The sequence below is a fragment of the Myotis daubentonii genome, chromosome 2 (genome assembly GCF_963259705.1).
Source record: "Myotis daubentonii chromosome 2, mMyoDau2.1, whole genome shotgun sequence".
In the NCBI taxonomy this organism is placed as follows: Eukaryota; Metazoa; Chordata; class Mammalia; order Chiroptera; family Vespertilionidae; genus Myotis; species Myotis daubentonii.
In genome coordinates, this window is record NC_081841.1 from 15831739 (window position 1) to 15849759 (window position 18021).

Here is an 18021-nt window from a genome sequence, read left to right on the forward strand (position 1 = left end):
ACATGCTTAATAAGCATTCTAATAAAATTCAACATCCATTCCTCATGACATATTAAGTAACCTAGTAATAAAAGCTACTTTCTTAGCATGATAAAACTTTCTGATGTAATGTCTCAGTCGTATTAGGAAAAAAAATTTCACTTTGTGAACCTCTGAACAGTGTCTCAGGGACAGCCTGTCAAGACAAAGCAGACCACACTTTAAAAGTGGTTGTTCTACCTGGCTGGTGTGGCTCAGCAATTGAGCATCCACCCAGAAACCAAGAGGTTGCTGTTTCAATTCCCTGTCAGTGCAAATGGCCAGGCTGCAGGCTCAATCCCCAGCAGAGGCCATGCAGGAGGCAGCCAATACATGATGTTCCTCTTTCATTGATGTTTCCATCTCTTTATCCCTCTCCCTTCCTCTCTCTATAAGTCAATTAAAACACATATTTTTTTTTAAAAGTGGCTGTTCTACAGATTGACAAATGTGAGAGGGAAGGTGGGGTAGGTGGGAAGAGATTAACCAAAGAACTTTTATGCATACTAGAGGCCTGGTGCACGAAATTCGTGCACTGGGGGATGGGGGTCCCCTCAGCCTACCTGTACCCTCTTGCAATCCAGGACCCCTTGGGGGATATCTGACTGCCCCTGGGACCGGGCCTAAACCAACAGTCCAACATCCCTCTCGCAATCCAGGACCACTGGCTCTTAACCGCTGGCCTGCCTGCCTGACTGATCACCCCTAATCACTCTGCCTGCCTAACTCATCACCCCTAACCTCTCGCCTGCCTGCCTGATCATCCCTAACTGCTTGCCTGCCTGCCTGATCGCCCCTGACCACCTCTGCCTTGGCCCCTGCCACTGTGACTTCATCTGGAAAGACGTCTGGAATGATGTCCGGAAGGTCGTTCGGCTGTCCAGTCTAATTAGCATATTACGCTTTTATTATTATAGATATGCATAACTCATGGACACAGACAATAGTGCGGTGAAGGCCTGGGAGGGTGGGGGCAGATGTGGGGTAGAGGGGGCCAATGGGGGGGAAAAAGGGGACATCTATAATACTTTCGACAATAAAAATAAATACTACCCTCCCAAAAAAAAGTGGCTGTTCAAGAAGCATTACTGTTAAATCCAGAAGCAACACAATGGATGATCACCACCACCAGCAGCAGCACCATCGCCTCCACAGTTAGTTCTTCTAGGCCAGTGGTCGGCAAACCGTGGCTCTCGAGCCACATGCGGCTCTTTGGCCCTGTGGCATGGGCCACAAAGTTTCATTCGCACTGTACATGCGCACCCGCACGTGGTATTTTATCGAAGAGCCACATTCAAGGGGCCAGTTTGCCGACCACTGTTCTAGGCTATGTAGGCAATATAACCATTAAAAAAACAAACAAACCAACAAAACCAATACAAAAAAAACAGAAAAAGAGATTTTATATCATAAAAGAGGACACAAAATTAATTTGACCAATATTTACTAGAGGCCATAGAGTTTACCTTCTAGCTATAGAAATAAGAAGAGCTATGGTGGATGATGAGTATAGTGAAGAAAAATAAAGAGGTAAGGGACTAGAGTGATAAGGGTGTGACCTTATATAATGAGGTCAGGGAAGGCATCTCGGATAATATGATTCTGGAGATGAGGCTGAGTGAAGAGGAGTTAACTGTTATGTGTTCCAAGCAGAGGGATGGCAAGTCCAAGGACTCTAAAGTGGGCTCTGAGGGCACGGTAAATGGAAGAGATATGGTTAGAGGGGCTGTCTGGACTAGGCCATTCCAGGCCCCTTAAAAAGCAGTAAGGACTTTCTATTTTATTACCGCAAAGGGTTTACAATAGAGACTAACAATCTGACTGATGACTGTTATTTACTACTATTTTTTTTTGAGCAAGAAAATCCAATGAAAAATATTAAAACTAACAACAAAGTTTTGTGATGAAATGGTTAAATAAGTAACACAAAAAGTCAATACCTTTTATATCTCATATTTAGTTACATACCAAATAAAGGAATTATTTTTATTACTTCTCAACAGTAAAATTTAGAGCAATGTTGAATTTCACAACTACTGAAAGAATCATAAATCTATTATTATCCACAATTGTTTTTGTGATCAACTATTAAAAAAAAATCAGTATTTAGCCAGGCTCAGTGGTTGAGCATCGACTCATGAACCAGGAGGCCATGGTTAAATTCCTGGTCAGGGCACATGCCTGGGTTGCGGGTTCTATTGCCAGTAGCAGGTGTGCAGGAGGCAACTGATCAATGATTCTCTCTCATCAGTGACGTTTCTGTCTCTCTCTCCCTTCCTCTCTGAAATCAATGAAAACATATATTTAAAAATATAAAAATAAACCACAATTTAAACAATACAAATACCTCATCAGAACAGCAAACAGATCTGCTCGGTGGGCTGTTTTCACTATTGTATTATCTTCTGAAATGCTAAAATGCACTATCTCTTCCTTAAAGCTTCTGTCTTCAAGCAATCTCTGTAAATTTTCCCTTTAAAAACAGCAAAAATCATCACTTAATAATCAACAGTACTTTTTTAAAAAATGTAATATGGTAGAGTACTACGTGCAACAAAAAATAGATACTAAAGAATAGTCTATAAAGTAGTTGACATCCATAAAGAAAATCTTCACAGAAATACCTTCCAAAATGATAGGTTCTCAATTTTTAAATGTTAAGAGGGATTATAAAGAGTTAGACTTAGTCAATAATTCAGCTGTTTCAAAGAGCATAATACAAAAACTTTCTTCAGTTTTTAAAGTGATTGTTATGATTTGCTAAGTAGTCACTGAAATTTTAAGACATTATGTAAGCAAGGAAAAATGATATAATGTTCTCAACACATACTTTTAAATTAATATTCTCTTTCCCACCTTATTATTATGTATATGGAGAAGCACTCTTAACAAATAAATATACTCCCAGTTTTAGTTTCTTACCTACAATCACATTATGATTTCCTTAGAAAAAAAGGAAATTTCCAAGGCCTTAATAAAATTATTTTAGAAGAGGCTCTCAGATAAAAAGATAAAAATCAACCAAAGAATAGCATTTTTTTTTTTAGCTTCAAATAACTTACCTATAAGGGAGAATATGCGGATGTTTATACGTCATTATGCAATCCAGGGTTATTTTCTGTACCATCTGATCTTGGTGGAGCAACAACTAAGGATGATATTTTATAGAATAAATCAATGAAGTCTCATACATGCATACCATGGGATAGTAATTTATTTGTGTTAATCTATAAAATTAGGTTTCTTAGTATTCAAATTTTTAGATGTGGTTTAATGCTGATTCCTGACAAAAGCCTAACATTTCCCTGAGGTTAAACAAGGATGAAGAGAATATGAGCAAAGAACAAAATAAAAACAAAACTCTAACATCTGCATCCCGTACACCAGACCTTTGGGTCCGCCAGTCTTTTGGCCAAGACCAACTCCCTACACAATCGGGATGTACACCAAATGAGCTGGTCCTGTGCGAGCAAAAGCTCTTGATAAAACCGTGAAGGTAACGGCTGTCAGTATAAGGCCAGGAGAGACCTGCTCTGAGGCCACTCTGATCATCCAGTTCAGATCTTGGATTCCTGTGGTCACCTGAGACTTGAGCTCTGGCTTTACAAACAAATTAGATCCGAATTATGGGCAGATATGGATAAGTTCTGCTGAAATGCCAAAATGAAATGTTTCATCTAAAAAACATCCAAACGGAGAAAGAAAATTTTGTTTCCCAGATGGCTGAGACTGACATCCAATTCCTACTCGGCTTCTGACATTAAAATGTTTTCTTCAATCTTTCCTGGAATTTAGGGTCATTTATTGTGGCTTTTAACAGACCATTCTGCCAACTACCTGCTTCCACTCAATATAACAGATCCTGAAATTCTAGCCCTCCATCAGCCTAACTTACCAAAAAGTGAAAAGTAGTCAACTGTTGTTGGCACAACCTGCACTCCCTTCTAAAAGCTACCTCCCATGATATAATTATGTTATTACAGCCCATCAATGTTTGGTCACTAAAAATGCTTTTAAAATCAACTAAATTAGTACTGTCTAAAACTGTTTCTCAAGATATAGAAAATGTCTGTTAGCTTAAAAAACATATGTATTTAAAAATATTATAAATATATATATACTATAAATATATATATATTTTAAAATACTATAGAAGATATTATAAAAAATATTAGAATGCAGTCAGGGCTCTATTCAACAATTATTGAAAACCTAAAAGTTATTTTGGCAAAGAAAATGGAAAAGAATAGTTTACAAATAATTGCAGAGGCAAGACTTTATTTTACCTACCTGAAGATAGAGCTCATATAATTTGGATTCCAGATACAAGGCCCGTGGATTCGAAAACTTAGAGAAAACTTGCAAGTGAGCGATTAATTGCCTTAAAAAGAGAGAGAGAGAGACAGGGTACTACAAAATTAAAGTACAGAGATTATTTTCTTTAGATGAAGTACTCACCAATTTTAGTTTCCCTGACAATTATTCCAAAAACCTTGTCTAGGTCACAGTACCCACTTATGTAATAAAACACCAATCAAGGTGCTGCGATGAAAGTATTTTGTAGATGTTAACATCTATAATAAACGAACTTTGATAAGAAATTACCCTCAATAATGTGATGGGCCTCATCCAATCAGTTGACGGCCTTAACAAAAACAGGTATTTCCCAAAGAAGGAATTTTATTACAAGACTAGAACAGAAATCTTACCCTCCGGATTTCAGACTCAAGACTACAGCATCAAGTCCTGCCTGAGTTTCCAGCTTGCTATTCTGCCCTGAAAATTCTGGGCTTGCTGACTCCTGCTACTAGGTGAGCCAATTCCTTAAAACACATCTCTTTATCCATCCATCATCCATACATGCATACATACATACGTACATACATACATAAGCATGCATGCATCTCCATTCCATTGGCTCAGTTTCTCTAAAGAGCCCTGACTGATGCAATGTCCATTGTAATAACTTATCACTGGGTGCCTGCAGTTTAACAAATAAACTTCTAAATGATCCTACTGACACATGCACTCCTTTCCAAACATTTATGAAGTATTTTTTATGTACCATTTAGCCTCAAAGAGCCAAAGACAACAGGAGCTAATCTGCACATCCTCATTAAATACTTGCCAGTGAGGGGTGTGTTCCACGAAGGATTATTAACTTGGACTATGAATATACTGAGATGGCACAAAGAACATCATTTTCAATCATGGTGTATATCAGCAATTGCCTAGGTCTTGGCTACAGGGGACAGAAAAATTAAGACCTTATCCTATAAGAGTTTCTGATTTTCATGGAAGATATATAAAAAATTAACTAATAATTCAAGGCAAGGGGTAGCCCCATGATGGAGGTATAAATGGTTGTTATGAAAGATTGAAGGAAGGCGAAATAACTTGTAGTGTAAAGGACAAAAAGAGCCTCAGTAAGGGACCTGTGTGTTGAAGCACGAACAGTTTCATTTGGCAGAAACAAGGCAGGGACACAGTAAAAAGAGGGAAGGCTCAGGTGAGAAAGGAAGAGGTTTGACTGGTAACTTATTCATTTGTTCACCAAACTAGTAGGACTAATATTTTGCTGGCTAATATGCTGAAGGACATAAAGAAGAAAACAGCAATGTGTCTTACAAAAAAGTGTGGGGAACACACCACTCACAGCTGTGAGAAGGCAGAAGCAGAGAAGGAACTTTAGTTGGACGAAACTTGGCCTTGACCTTCCTTCTTCTGTCTTACTCTCCATTTCCATACGCTGGCGAGACCTTCCCTGCCCTAGCTGCTGGCGAACTTTCGTCTTTCAGCTTCAAAGGTGCCTTATGCTTTGTACAAGTCTTCTTCCTTTTATGGTAGAACTAGAGGCCCAGTGCACAAAATTCATGCAGGGAGGGGGGTGTCCCTCAGCCCAGCCTGCACCCTCTCCAATCTGGGACTCCTCGGGGGATGTCCGACTGCTGGTTTAGGCCCGATCCCACTAAACCGGCAGTCGGACATCCCTCTCACAATCTGGGACTGCTGGCTCCCAACCACTTGTCTGCCTGCTTGCCCCTAACCACTTCTGCCTGCCAGCCTGGTCACCCCCTAAACACACCCCTACCAGCCTGATCGATGCCTAACTGCTCTCCTGCAGGCCCGATCGTCCTCAACTGCCCTCCCATGCTGGCCCGATCGCCCTCAGCTGCCCTCCCCTGCCGGCCTGGTCACCTCCAACTGCCCTCCCCTACCAACCATCTTGGACCACATGGGGGCGGCCATCCTGTGAGGGTGTGATGGTCAATTTGCATATTACCTGTTTATTATACAGGATTAAGTCATTTTTTACTGTGCTCCCATAACTCCTTTAACACAGTAAGTCCCATGTCAGTCACTGGTGACTGACACTATACTTTCCAACTGGAAGACAAAAAAGGCTGGGCACTTAACTTGTTAAACATATTTCCTCTATAAAAATATTTCACTAGGCATTTGACCTTGCTTCCTGCAATGCAGAGTCTAAGTACTGTCCATATCTGCAGCCCAGCACTTAGCAAAAGGCACTCAATACAGTTGATGAATGGGCAAACTAATAAATGGCTCATGGGAGAAATTCAACAAATAGATGGAGGTTGAGATCTAAAGTGTTAAAATAACACAATGGCACCAAATCCAGTGGGTCTCTGACACGGCAATTCAGATGATTTTCAAGTTGCTGGAGTAACTTCTACAAGCATGATCACTTCTTACTTTTCTAAGGTTTCTAACAAGTTAGGTAAATGAGTTACCCAGAGAATAAGAGATAATATAACAGCATGAAGAAAAGGTAACCAGAAGGAGACAAGTCAAAAGGCAATGCAAAAGTGCTGACATGCTCATTTATAAGAGGACAGATGTTCCATTACTTGCTTCCCCTAGCACACAAACACGATGCCCTGGCGTTATGAAAAGGCAACAACACAGGTCAAAGACCATGTAACAGCTCTGGGCCCCAGTAATATCATGCATAGAAAAAGCTATCATTAAATGATTCCAACTCTAATACTCTTTGGCTAAACAAGAACAAAATAAAAAGCAAACAAGCAACATGCATGGAAGATGACAGTTTCTTTGGGCTCTAAAAAATAAATTAATAAATAAATTAATTAATTAAAAAATAAACCCAGGGAGCTACAGCACTTATGTAAAATGTATATAGTTATCTGAGCAGGTGATCTCGTCCAAGGCCATTTCCCATCAAGGCCCTGAGACTTACCCCCATTCCTCCGAGGACCGTGGGCATGTGAAGTAACAGCAATGTTGAACTTACTTGGTTGCAGCTCTTCTTGTCGTTTTCTTCTGTGAGGGTTCATCTTGGGGCACGTCCTCTTCCACCAACTCTTCATCGTCTCCAGCAGCAGGTTCTTCTGTTTCCTCCGCTGCCACTCCTTTGCTTTTTCTTCTCAGATCCTGGGTTGGAGCGACCTGCAGATCTGCTGGGTAATACTCGTTGCTGCAGTGGAAAGAGTAACACAAGGCAGATGAAGCTGAAATGTCCTAATTCTGTTTGTGACAGACGTACATCCACAGTTCACCAAATCACATGTGGGAGAGACATCAGAGGCACTTAGTCAAGGCTCTTCTAAAACATTATTCTGTTGTAGTCCAACCCTTGGAAGGACCCTACTTCACAAGTCAATCACTAACTGCGGAAGACAGCCCATTGTTATACTGTTGAAGATATTTGAAATGTCTACTTCGGACTGAGCTGAAATCAGCCTCCCTGTCTCTGAAAACACAACCAGGACAGGCAGGAATCAGGGTGAATTACAGTAAATATAGGGGTGGGCAAAAGTAGGTTTATAGTTGTGAGTACACGAAACAGTTTATGCTTGTGCTATTATTTATTATTATATTATTTATTTGTATCACACCTATAAACCTACTTTTGCCAATTGCTGAATTGAAAGTACAGCATTAAGACCATGTTGGTCACTTTAAAACCAGATGCATACTACTTTGCAGAGGGCTGTACCAAAACTCAGTTCTCTAGATATGGGGACTGATAAAACAGATGGAACTATCAACGGCATAGCTTTTGGGGGCAGGCACAGACTCAACTGAATGTCCAGGCAATAAAAACCAGTAGGTCTTTACGTCCATCTCCTCTAAACTAAGCTTGTGCAGTTGGCATTCACACTTGTTCTTAATGAAATCCATCCTTTAATTTTGGTCCATTGTTGCAGGTAACTAATATCTTGAAGGCTGTCACTGTCATTCACTTCATTTGTTTTGTGTCACTTTAACTCATCCATCCAACAATTATTGTGTGTGTGTGTGTCTGTCTCTTTTGTGCATGGCTCTAAGCTACAGATGAAAGGGAATTGATCAGGTATGAAAATCAAAAATACAAGGATACAATAGCATGTTTTAGGATATTACCGTACAACACACCTGGAGGAAACACCAGGTTAATACACTAAACTACAACTGGAGGGCTGAGATGCTACCATATCCAACTTTGTATTCTCACCTAGCAATATCTAGTAATTAATAAATTTTAAAAAAATGAATGAACAAATTAAATGAGTAAAGTTGCTCTGTCAGTTATAAAATGATTTAATAACATCCGAATTATACTTTCAACATTCAATTAACCACATGACATATCTTTAACCTTTATCGCATGCACAGCACACTCACTCATTTATTAAATTTAAGATAATTCACACAAAGCACTTACATAGCAAGTATTCATTAAGTGTCATTGTCACCTATTACAAGGATGTTTTTGCCAGTGTTAGTCATTTGTTCCTGATTCTTGATATGATTCTTCTCAGAGAATGTTTACAAGGGATTCACAAACTGGCTCTAATATAAAATTATTAGACACAAATTTAGAAAGGTAAATTTCTAGCCAAAAATGAAAATAAAAAGGTGATAATAGATTTCATTGTCAGGATTAAAGGTGACATTTGAGTTTTCCATTAGTTTGGATCATCTATAAAAGTATTATTTATAGGTAATAGGTGTCAACTAGTCTTAATTTAAACATTTAAAAAAACTGTATATTTTTTATCTCTGTCTTCTTAACCTCAAAGATCCACTTCCTATTATAGGCTCCTTTCTCTATCCCAATCTCACAGCATCTTGTACTATTAGAGCAGTGATGGCAAACCTATGACATGCGTGTCAGAGGTGACACGGGAACTCATTTTTTTGGTTGATTTTTCTTTGTTAAATGGCATTTAAATATATAAAATAAATATCAAAAATATAAATCTTTGTTATACTATGGTTGCAAATATAAAAAAATTTCTTTATGTGACACGGCACCAGAGTTAAGTTAGGGTTTCTCAAAATGCTGACACGCCGAGCTCAAAAGGTTCGCCATCTCTGTATTAGAGGAAGGTCTTAGGCTAAGGGTTAATCTATTTCTTTAATGAGGGAAAAACTTAAATTAACATGGTAGGAAATTCATATCCTACTAACACCATTAATACAGCTTACAAATGCAGAGCCCTCTGCAATTCATGAATAACTAAAAAACATTATTTTATATGATCTTCAAAACAAGGCAAGAAAGTTAAATACCACTGTCCTCATTCTATAAATAAATTAAAGACTAAAGAGTTATGTGAAAAAGAGAAAATCATTACTCTTCTACCAGCCCATCTACTGACCTGCCCGCATCTTGCTTGTAACCTTTGCCAGATGAATTATTCATGGAAACCTTTTCACTTATGCAAGGGATCCTATTTCCTCTTAACTATTCAAGGACATGGCTTTAGCATTGTATCCCCTCCTGCATGTGAGTTTACGCCTTCTTTTGGTCTTTCCCAGCAGCATTACATGCATACACGCTGCTTAAATCTTAAACAGCAATACAACAACAGCTCCCTCTCTGCTCCCACATCTCCTTCCACCCATATCTGCTTCTTTTTTTTTTTTATAAGAACTGTTCATATTTGTTATTTCCATTTTTGTTTTCCATTCTCCCTTAAACCCATTTAAATCAGGCTTTCAGCCCTACCAGATTAACTCAAACAACTCATGTTAAGGTTCTTCCAAAGCCAATGGTCAGTTCTTACTCTTCATCGGACTGATGTCTCAGACACTTCTGATTCCACTGATCACTCCCTTCTTGAAATCCTTTCTTCAAGGAATACTAAGGGGTCTTGGTTCTTCTTTTATCAGTCTTTCTTGGCCTCCTTTGCTGGTTCCTTATCTCCTAATCTCTACATATTGCTGTCAGTCCTTGGAAATCTTTCTCTAGATTTACATGCCCACATGTGATTGCATTCCCTGACCATAATTTAAAAAAACAAACAAACCCACCTATACACCGATGAGTCTCAAACTTATCTCTTCACCAAACCTTTCCCTTAAACTTTAAATTCCAAATTCAAGTACCTACCTGACATCTCTATTTAGATGTCTATTCAGTATCCCAAACTAAAAGTGAACTCCTGATCTTCCCCACAAATCTGCAAGCTTCTGCCTTTCTCCCAGTCTCAGTAAACTGGTGACTCTCTTCTTCCAGCTGCTCAGGCCAAACCCTCAGACATCCTTGATTCCTCCCCTTCCTCCTTCCTACACTGGCCCTCAACCCTCCCCACCCCCATCCCCATTAGGACACATCTGATCTGTTGGCAAATCCCAAAGGCTAATCTAGTTACAATTATTGAAAATATCTTATTGAACTGAAATCCTTCAAAACATTCCGAGTTCAACTACCTCTCATTATCTGCACTACCGTAACACTGGTCAAGTCTCCCATCATATTCTCTTCCTAACTCTTGACTCTCTCTACTCTCACTACTGGTATCCTAGTCTATTCTCAACATAGCAGCCAGAAAACTCCTGATAAAAACTGAAGTCATGTCATCCTTGTTTAAACCTTCCAATGTCTTCCCACTTCACTGACAATAAAAACCAAAGTCCTTACTATCACTTAAAGTTCCTACACAACTTGGTCTCCTGTTAACTTTTTGTCTTCATCTCCAACTACTTTCTCCTGGGATCACTGCTGTAGCCTCTCAGACTTCCTTGTTGTTCCTTGAACAAGCCTGACATGTTGTGGTTCACAGCCTGTTTAACTTAAACCTATAGCATTTTCCCATGTAATGAAATAGTGTTAGAAAACATACATGTACTGTGCTATACACATTCCTTATCTTTAGTTTTAAAGCAATCTGACTCTCACACAGCTTATCTAGTCAAAATAGAACAATGCTTCAGAACGTTCTTATTACTTTTTGAGAGTACATTCCTCAACATCATGGGAAACATTCAAGAAGTTCAAAGCAGAGTGGCTGGGGTTGAGTTACTGAAAAATATTTTTAAGCTGCAGGCAGACAATAAAATAATGAACAAACAGGGCAAGAAATAACAAGCTCTTTGTGCACTGAACTAACTCAATATGGCCTTTAAAAAAAAAATTCTCACCAGAGTACATGCTTAGAGAGAGGAAATGAGAGGGAGGAAGGGAGAAACATTGATTGTCACTCTCCGAAAGAGCCCCGACCTGGGATCGAACCACAACCCGAGCGGGTGCCCTGACCAGGAATTGAACCAGCAACCTTTTGGTGTACAGGACGATGCTCAACCAACTGTGCCACTCTGTCCGGTCTTGATAAGGCCTTTTTATTTTATAACCTGGAATATTTTATTAACACCATTTATGGGCTGCTTAAATTCATGTAAAGTTAAGTGGTGAACTAAACTAGGTTAGCTGTTAGAGCCAGTGCTTTATAGATGTGCCAATGATGTGCAAACACGACAGGCATAACAATAACTTGGCCAATTTAGGAGCTTAATACTTTGTACCTTCTCTTCTAGGTACTGAGGACACGCTACTAGGAACATATTCCAAGAAGAGAACACTTACTTGATGAATCTCAAGAAAAGCGGGGAAAGCTCCCTGGACCGTGGCTCTACCCTTTCTGGGAATTTTGCCAGAGCTCGCCACAGCAGGAATCGGAAATTGGTATGGTCCAGTCTTTCCTGACAGTTGGTTTTCAATGCTAACTGCTCAAGATAAAGCGCACCGACATCTCCTTCTTGAGTCTGCTCCCAACTTTCATCTCCTATGAACTTCTCCTCATCTCTTATATCATTTTGCAGTTCTTTCTCTGAAAGGAAAAAAAAGTCATCAGAACCACCAGAGAAATGTCAGCATTTGTCCTTTGTGTCCCTCAGGTCAGGGCATTCCTTTCTCTAGCAATATAAGGAAACAATAAACCACATCCAAAGGTTATCAAAGATAACACACTTCTCATTTCTGTTTCCCAACTTCATGTGTAATGAAGCAGTAAAAATGAAAGTTAAGCAACCACTTTTCTTCCCAGTTCCACCTGATGCCTCTTTACATACCAGCATGGGTAGCTGCTTTTTCTAGATGTTCATAGTAGACGTTCCAAAATTTCTTATTTTCCATTTCATGTGCATGAGAGCTAAAGAAAAGATCACAAGACAAAAGATGTGATATGATCTTTATTCTGAGGTATCTCACTGGAAAAAGAGTGAAAGGAAAGGACATAACTAAAATGTAGGGCTATAAATGACTTTTGTATCTTTCCATATTCTTCAAAATGCCTGCATGGACCACAGATCATTTTTATAGTCATAAAGTACTAAATAGTATTTTTAACAACCTAAGTGATACCCATAAGAAGACTATTTTTAAAGGCACAATAATGGGCAGGGGGTATGAGGTATGGCCTATTAAGGGAAGGAGTGGCCTCTATTTAGAGAAAGTCCTTTTTTTAAAAATTAAGTTTGGCTCAATGATTATATATAAATAAAATCATGCAATTATTATACAATACTTTGTACTGAAAAAATTCAACAATACAGCTGTATCATATAAAGTAAAAGGAGAAAGTCCTCTAAAGTTATTTCAATGTACAAAGAAATATACATATAACATTTGAACTGTTGAAAAACCTGGCATCAGAGAGAATAATTCATGTTTGTTTTTTCTTCACCTTATCCCACAAAGGATTTATGAGAGCAATAAATCCCTTCAATCATTTAAATCACACCTAGGAGTCTAATACTGGCTCCATCATTCTGCAGTAGTTAAAACGTTATAGCTTCATCCATTTAACTCATGCTTACCTTATGAGTTCAATAACAGGATCCCAAAGAGCACTGAAGTTAACATACAACATGCCTAATAAATAACGAAGCGGCACCTGCAATTACAGACTCATTTAGTAAGTGGGTAACGAACTACAATAAAACAGCACCGAGATGCAAATATCCCAACTCAGATATCCGAAGGTTTGCAAAGGAGCTCATGCTTTAGAAAAGTTGTAGGTACCAATCTGCAAGTCAGTCGCAATAATTTTCCAACTCTCCCCAAAATGTCACTTGTTATTTAACACAGAAGAATCACTAAAGCAAACCTAGTACTCAAACTCACTCCAGATGTTCATGCTGAAAGGAGATATTTAAATGCTAATTCCCTCCTAACAAACACTGCCAGCTCCATCACCTCATTAGACGAAACTTGAACAGACATCAGTAAAGTACAGATGGTGAAGAACCCAAGAAGTCTGCTGGGAATGGCAGCTGTGGCTTCACAAGCAGATGTCTGAGTTCTCAAAACTATGCCATTAAAGGAGTCCATTCAGAAGGTCTAGTTTTCTCAGTCACCTTTGGCAGTGAGTGACAGTCATGACCAGAATCCCATATGCTAGGGAGGCATCATGTAGAATGGCAGTTCTAGCACTATTTGGGGGTGGGTGCCTGTAGCTGTTTTAGTAGCAGAACATAACACCAGACACTAATATATAAATGAGAGCAGGAACAGACTGCTCTGATTGAAAGGGGAATGCCTCCATTTGGCTTCCCTCCCAAAGGTATATGTGATGTATCTGCAAGGGTCATGGACAGAAAATCCCGGATACAAAAGGTAGAGGTTGACTTCGTGGAGCAGCGAACAAGTCTGGAGAAGAAATCAGGCTTTAAACTTGACCCTGCATCCTCTGTTGTCACTACCTTCCTTCACACAGGACACATCTTCAGAAGGGGGACAGGAAATTAGTTCCACTATTGAAATGACTGACAGAGCCACCTAACTCAAAGCATCTAAGCAGTGGTTCTCAAACTTCCTAAGGCCGCGACCCTTTAATACAGTTCCTCATGTTGTGGTGACCCCCAACCATAAAATTATTTTCGTTGCTACTTCATAACTGTAATTTTGCTACTGTTATGAATCGTAATGTAAGTACCTGATACGCAGGATGTATTTTCATTGTTCGCGACCCACAGGTTGAGAACCACTGATAAGGGAACTGAGGATTTATCCAGTTACAAAAACTTTTTTGGGGTAACTACTTGGTATGTTTCTCTTTTCCAAAGCCAGCCAAACAGATCTAAAAGCATAAGCAGAATATTTTTTCTAAAAGTTGGTGTTTTATACCTCCTGTAATGGCCCGTCAGGGACTGCGGTCTGCACCACGTCATGTCTTAGCTTCCTCAAGTGGAGGAGCTTCTCTCTGTAATCGTTCACAGTCGCGGGGACGAGTTCTGCCTGGCGCAGCACAGCGAAGGCGGACTGCCGCTCCGAGAGCCCGTCATCCTGAGCAGCCGGGAAAACAGGGAGGCATGTCAGCTGTGATTTTCCAAAAAAGCATTAAATGTGACCAAAGGTCTAAAAAGTAAAAACTGGGATGTTAATGTTTTAAGTTAAATAAGCAACACTTCTGGGGAGTGAGGTAAACGATTCGTTTTCCCTCAATCCATTTACTCTCTAGTAGATAATTTAGGTTTAGTATCTAGCACAGAAATGATAAGGAGAAGAGGAAAGTAATTCTCAAAATGACTCAAACTGATTGGTAACATTTGTTAAAAAAACTAAGTATATGTATTTTCACTAAATAATTCTCTCTCTAGTAGAAGTAATTTCTACCTCAAGAAGTAATAATTTTCATTATGGAAATATTTAGCTATACAAAACTATCTGTGTAAGGATGCTCCCTGCAATATTACTGGATATCCTGAAAAACTGTGAGCAACTCACCGAACCATTCACCAACAGGGAATTGGTTAAATAGGGTATTTTAAACTATTCAAACCTCAAAAGAAATGAGGTAGGATGAGAGGCACTGATATGGAAAACCTTCACGACACCATTAGTTTAAACTGTGTGTGTGTATACAAAAGTCTGAAACAATATGCACCAATTAACTGTGGAGTTTCAGTGGTGGCCTTGTTGGCTCAGCGGGAATAAGGATTACAAAAAAATTTCAATTTTTGGTAGATATTTACATAGTGTTTGAATTTCCTATGAAATCACAATCCTCTATCATAAAAGCCTAATATGCCAAGTGTCCAAAGGTTCATTCGATATTCGACCAGTCACCATGATGCCACTGACCACCAGGGGGCAGATGCTCTGACTGGGGAGGTGAGCTTGCTGCTGGGGTCCGGCCAGTCGGGACCGGGGAGAAAGGCTGGACACACCCTGGAGCCCTCCTGCAGTCCCTCCCCGGCCCTGATAGTGCACCGGTGGGCCTGCACCCTCTCGCAATCCGGGACCCGTCGGGGATGTCTGCGTTAGTGAGTTTTATCTCTGAATCTGTGCACCAGGCCTCTTGTTTGGGAAATAAAAATATGTATCAAGTTACATTTTTAAAAAGTTATCCAAATCGAACAGTTAAAATACCTCCATTAGTTCCGGAAGTCGAACCTCAAAGTGGTTTAGGATCCTTATTGTCAAAAGCCGAATCTAGAAAAAGTAAAAGGCATGTATCGAAGTCCAAAGTTTAAACAAGAAAAAACTATTTAATAGTCAGTGAGATCTAAATTTTATAGAATTATGAAAAATATACCACTTGTCAGCATAATATAAGTTTATTCTATCTCTTATTTCATGTTCAACACCAATACACACCTTATTCAAATGGAGCACTTAATGACCAGACTAGATGGGAAGGGAAGGTTGCACATAAAAACCATGTTGTTTCTTTGAACTGTGACACTACAGGCATTTCCGTAAATAAACGCAATGAATCTTATTAAGTTTACAATTCCATTGACATTAGTGAGTTTTATCTCTGAATAATGTATTCAGGTATTTCTATATACCTCAATGAGCAGCGGAATCACCCAGAGGCCTTTAAAGCCCCCACTGGATCAGAGCTGGGGTGTGGGATCCAGAATTTACATTTTTATTAAGCTCCCCAATTAGAACTGCTACAAACAGTTTGTAGGTCAGTGTTTAGGAATCACTGCTTTAAACAGAAATCACCCCACAGCAGCACTTTCTGACTAAGGAGCTGTGACAACCACTGGCAACACATACAAACAAAAAATGAGAGATGGGAACACACGCCATGACAATGTTACCTTGGATATACCAGTTGAAATGTTTGCTTGTAACTTGGGAAATAATTCCATTAAAGCTTCTTCAGAAAGTGGCCCTTTGCAGCCACATAAGGATAATCTCTGATAATAGAGATCAGCCAACAGCAACACAGATGGCTCCAAAGGAAACATTCTGCAACAAGACGTTTATTAGACCCAAACTGGCCCGTATACCCCAGAGCATTCAGACTATAACAGAAACCATGGAAAGTGATCACTGGTGAAGGAAATGTAGAAAAGAACAGGTAAAAGTTTTACGTGGACATTAGCATCACTTTAGAGATGAATCTGAGGCTAGTGACAATGAATGACGTGCTCAAGGACACATAGCTAGTTGGAGACAGAGGCGGGATTATGCTGTCTTGGCAATCTATATAGTTGTTAATAACAATGACACTGAGCTAATGAGGAAGCAGTACAGAGGAGGGGTCCCGCACAAAGACTTTGGGGTGGGGCAGCCCATCATCCATCAACATATAACCCTGCACAAGCCGCTTAACCTCTACGTGCCGCCCTCCTTTAACAAATATTTACTGAGTGTCTATTATGTGCTAGGGGCTTTTCTAGACACTGGATATTGCACTACACAATAGGCTAAGTCCCTATCCTCCTGGAGCTTGTATTCCAATAGGGGAAGGTAGCGGTAAACAAATGAACTGTCAGTATGATAGCAATGAGTGTGGTGGAGAAAAGTCAATCAGGGGAAGGAAGCTAGACTGAGAGCCTGGGTTGTGGGGGTAGGGGGAGAGGGCGAGGGATGAGGAGGAGTGCTATTTGATATGGGGCGTGGTAAATGGCAAATGTAAAGAGATCCTAACTGGTTTCTTTATTCCCCTTCAGTCTCTTCTCAGTACAGCAGCCAGGATGATTAGGCCTAAGTCATCCCCCTGCCCCAAATCCTTCTCTGTCCCCTTTCAGAGTATAAGTCAAAGCCTTACAAAGGCTAAAGGTCATACACTGCCTGCCACCCCCACCTGTATGTCCTCTTGTGCTACTATCCATGCCCTGCTCTGCTCAGCCACAACAGCTCCTTGCTGCTCAAGCCAGCACACTTTCCCCACCTCCTGCCATGGGTACACAAATCGTCCCAGGCCTGGAAGAGAGAGTGCCCGAGAGCCCTGACATCCTCGTGGCTTACTCCCTCGCCACTTCCGGGCTTCTGCTCAGATGTCTCCTTCTTGGTGAGGCCTTCGCTATTTAAAACTGCTTTTGTCCCCAACCTCCAGACTCCCCCAGTCGGCTGCCTCTGCTTTAATTTTCTCACCACCACTTAACATGCTAGTTATTTTACTTACTTATTTTGTTTACTGTCTCTTTTTGTTAGCATGTTAGTTCCCTGAAGGCAGGAAATTTAGTGATTCTTTCACTACGTCTTCCAGTACCCAGAATAGGGGGCTGGTGCATGAGAAAAGGCCAATGAATATTCATGAGTAAATCTGTTTTTAAGAAGCACAGGAATAAAATGTTCTGGACTCCAGAAACAGAAACAAACTAGTTTACCAGGTTTCCAGAAGGCCTTTTTTTAAAAAGGAGGCTAAATCCAGTAATCAATGGCTAATGGCCCGGTGCTACTACCCAAACCAGAGCTGGCTGGTATATAGTATAAAGACCACAGGAAAGTTTTCTGAGATGCTGATCGTGTCAAGGTGAGAGAACATTAAAGGAGCAGGAATGTGTGTG

At 40.0% G+C, this 18021-nt stretch overlaps 1 protein-coding gene across 1 annotated transcript in view; it reads right to left on the reverse strand.

Moving 5' to 3' along the window:
- UTP20 (UTP20 small subunit processome component) overlaps positions 1-18021 on the reverse strand; it is an 84538-nt gene that overhangs the window by 45783 nt on the left and 20734 nt on the right. Inside the window, exons 16-25 of the mRNA XM_059681864.1 lie at positions 16324-16474; positions 15641-15703; positions 14396-14554; positions 13087-13163; positions 12340-12419; positions 11855-12098; positions 7295-7477; positions 4309-4399; positions 3081-3166; positions 2366-2491 (exon numbers count right to left, since the gene is read on the reverse strand). Of these exons, the coding sequence (XP_059537847.1) occupies positions 2366-2491; positions 3081-3166; positions 4309-4399; positions 7295-7477; positions 11855-12098; positions 12340-12419; positions 13087-13163; positions 14396-14554; positions 15641-15703; positions 16324-16474 (1260 nt within the window). The remainder of the gene's footprint in view (positions 1-2365; positions 2492-3080; positions 3167-4308; positions 4400-7294; positions 7478-11854; positions 12099-12339; positions 12420-13086; positions 13164-14395; positions 14555-15640; positions 15704-16323; positions 16475-18021) is intronic.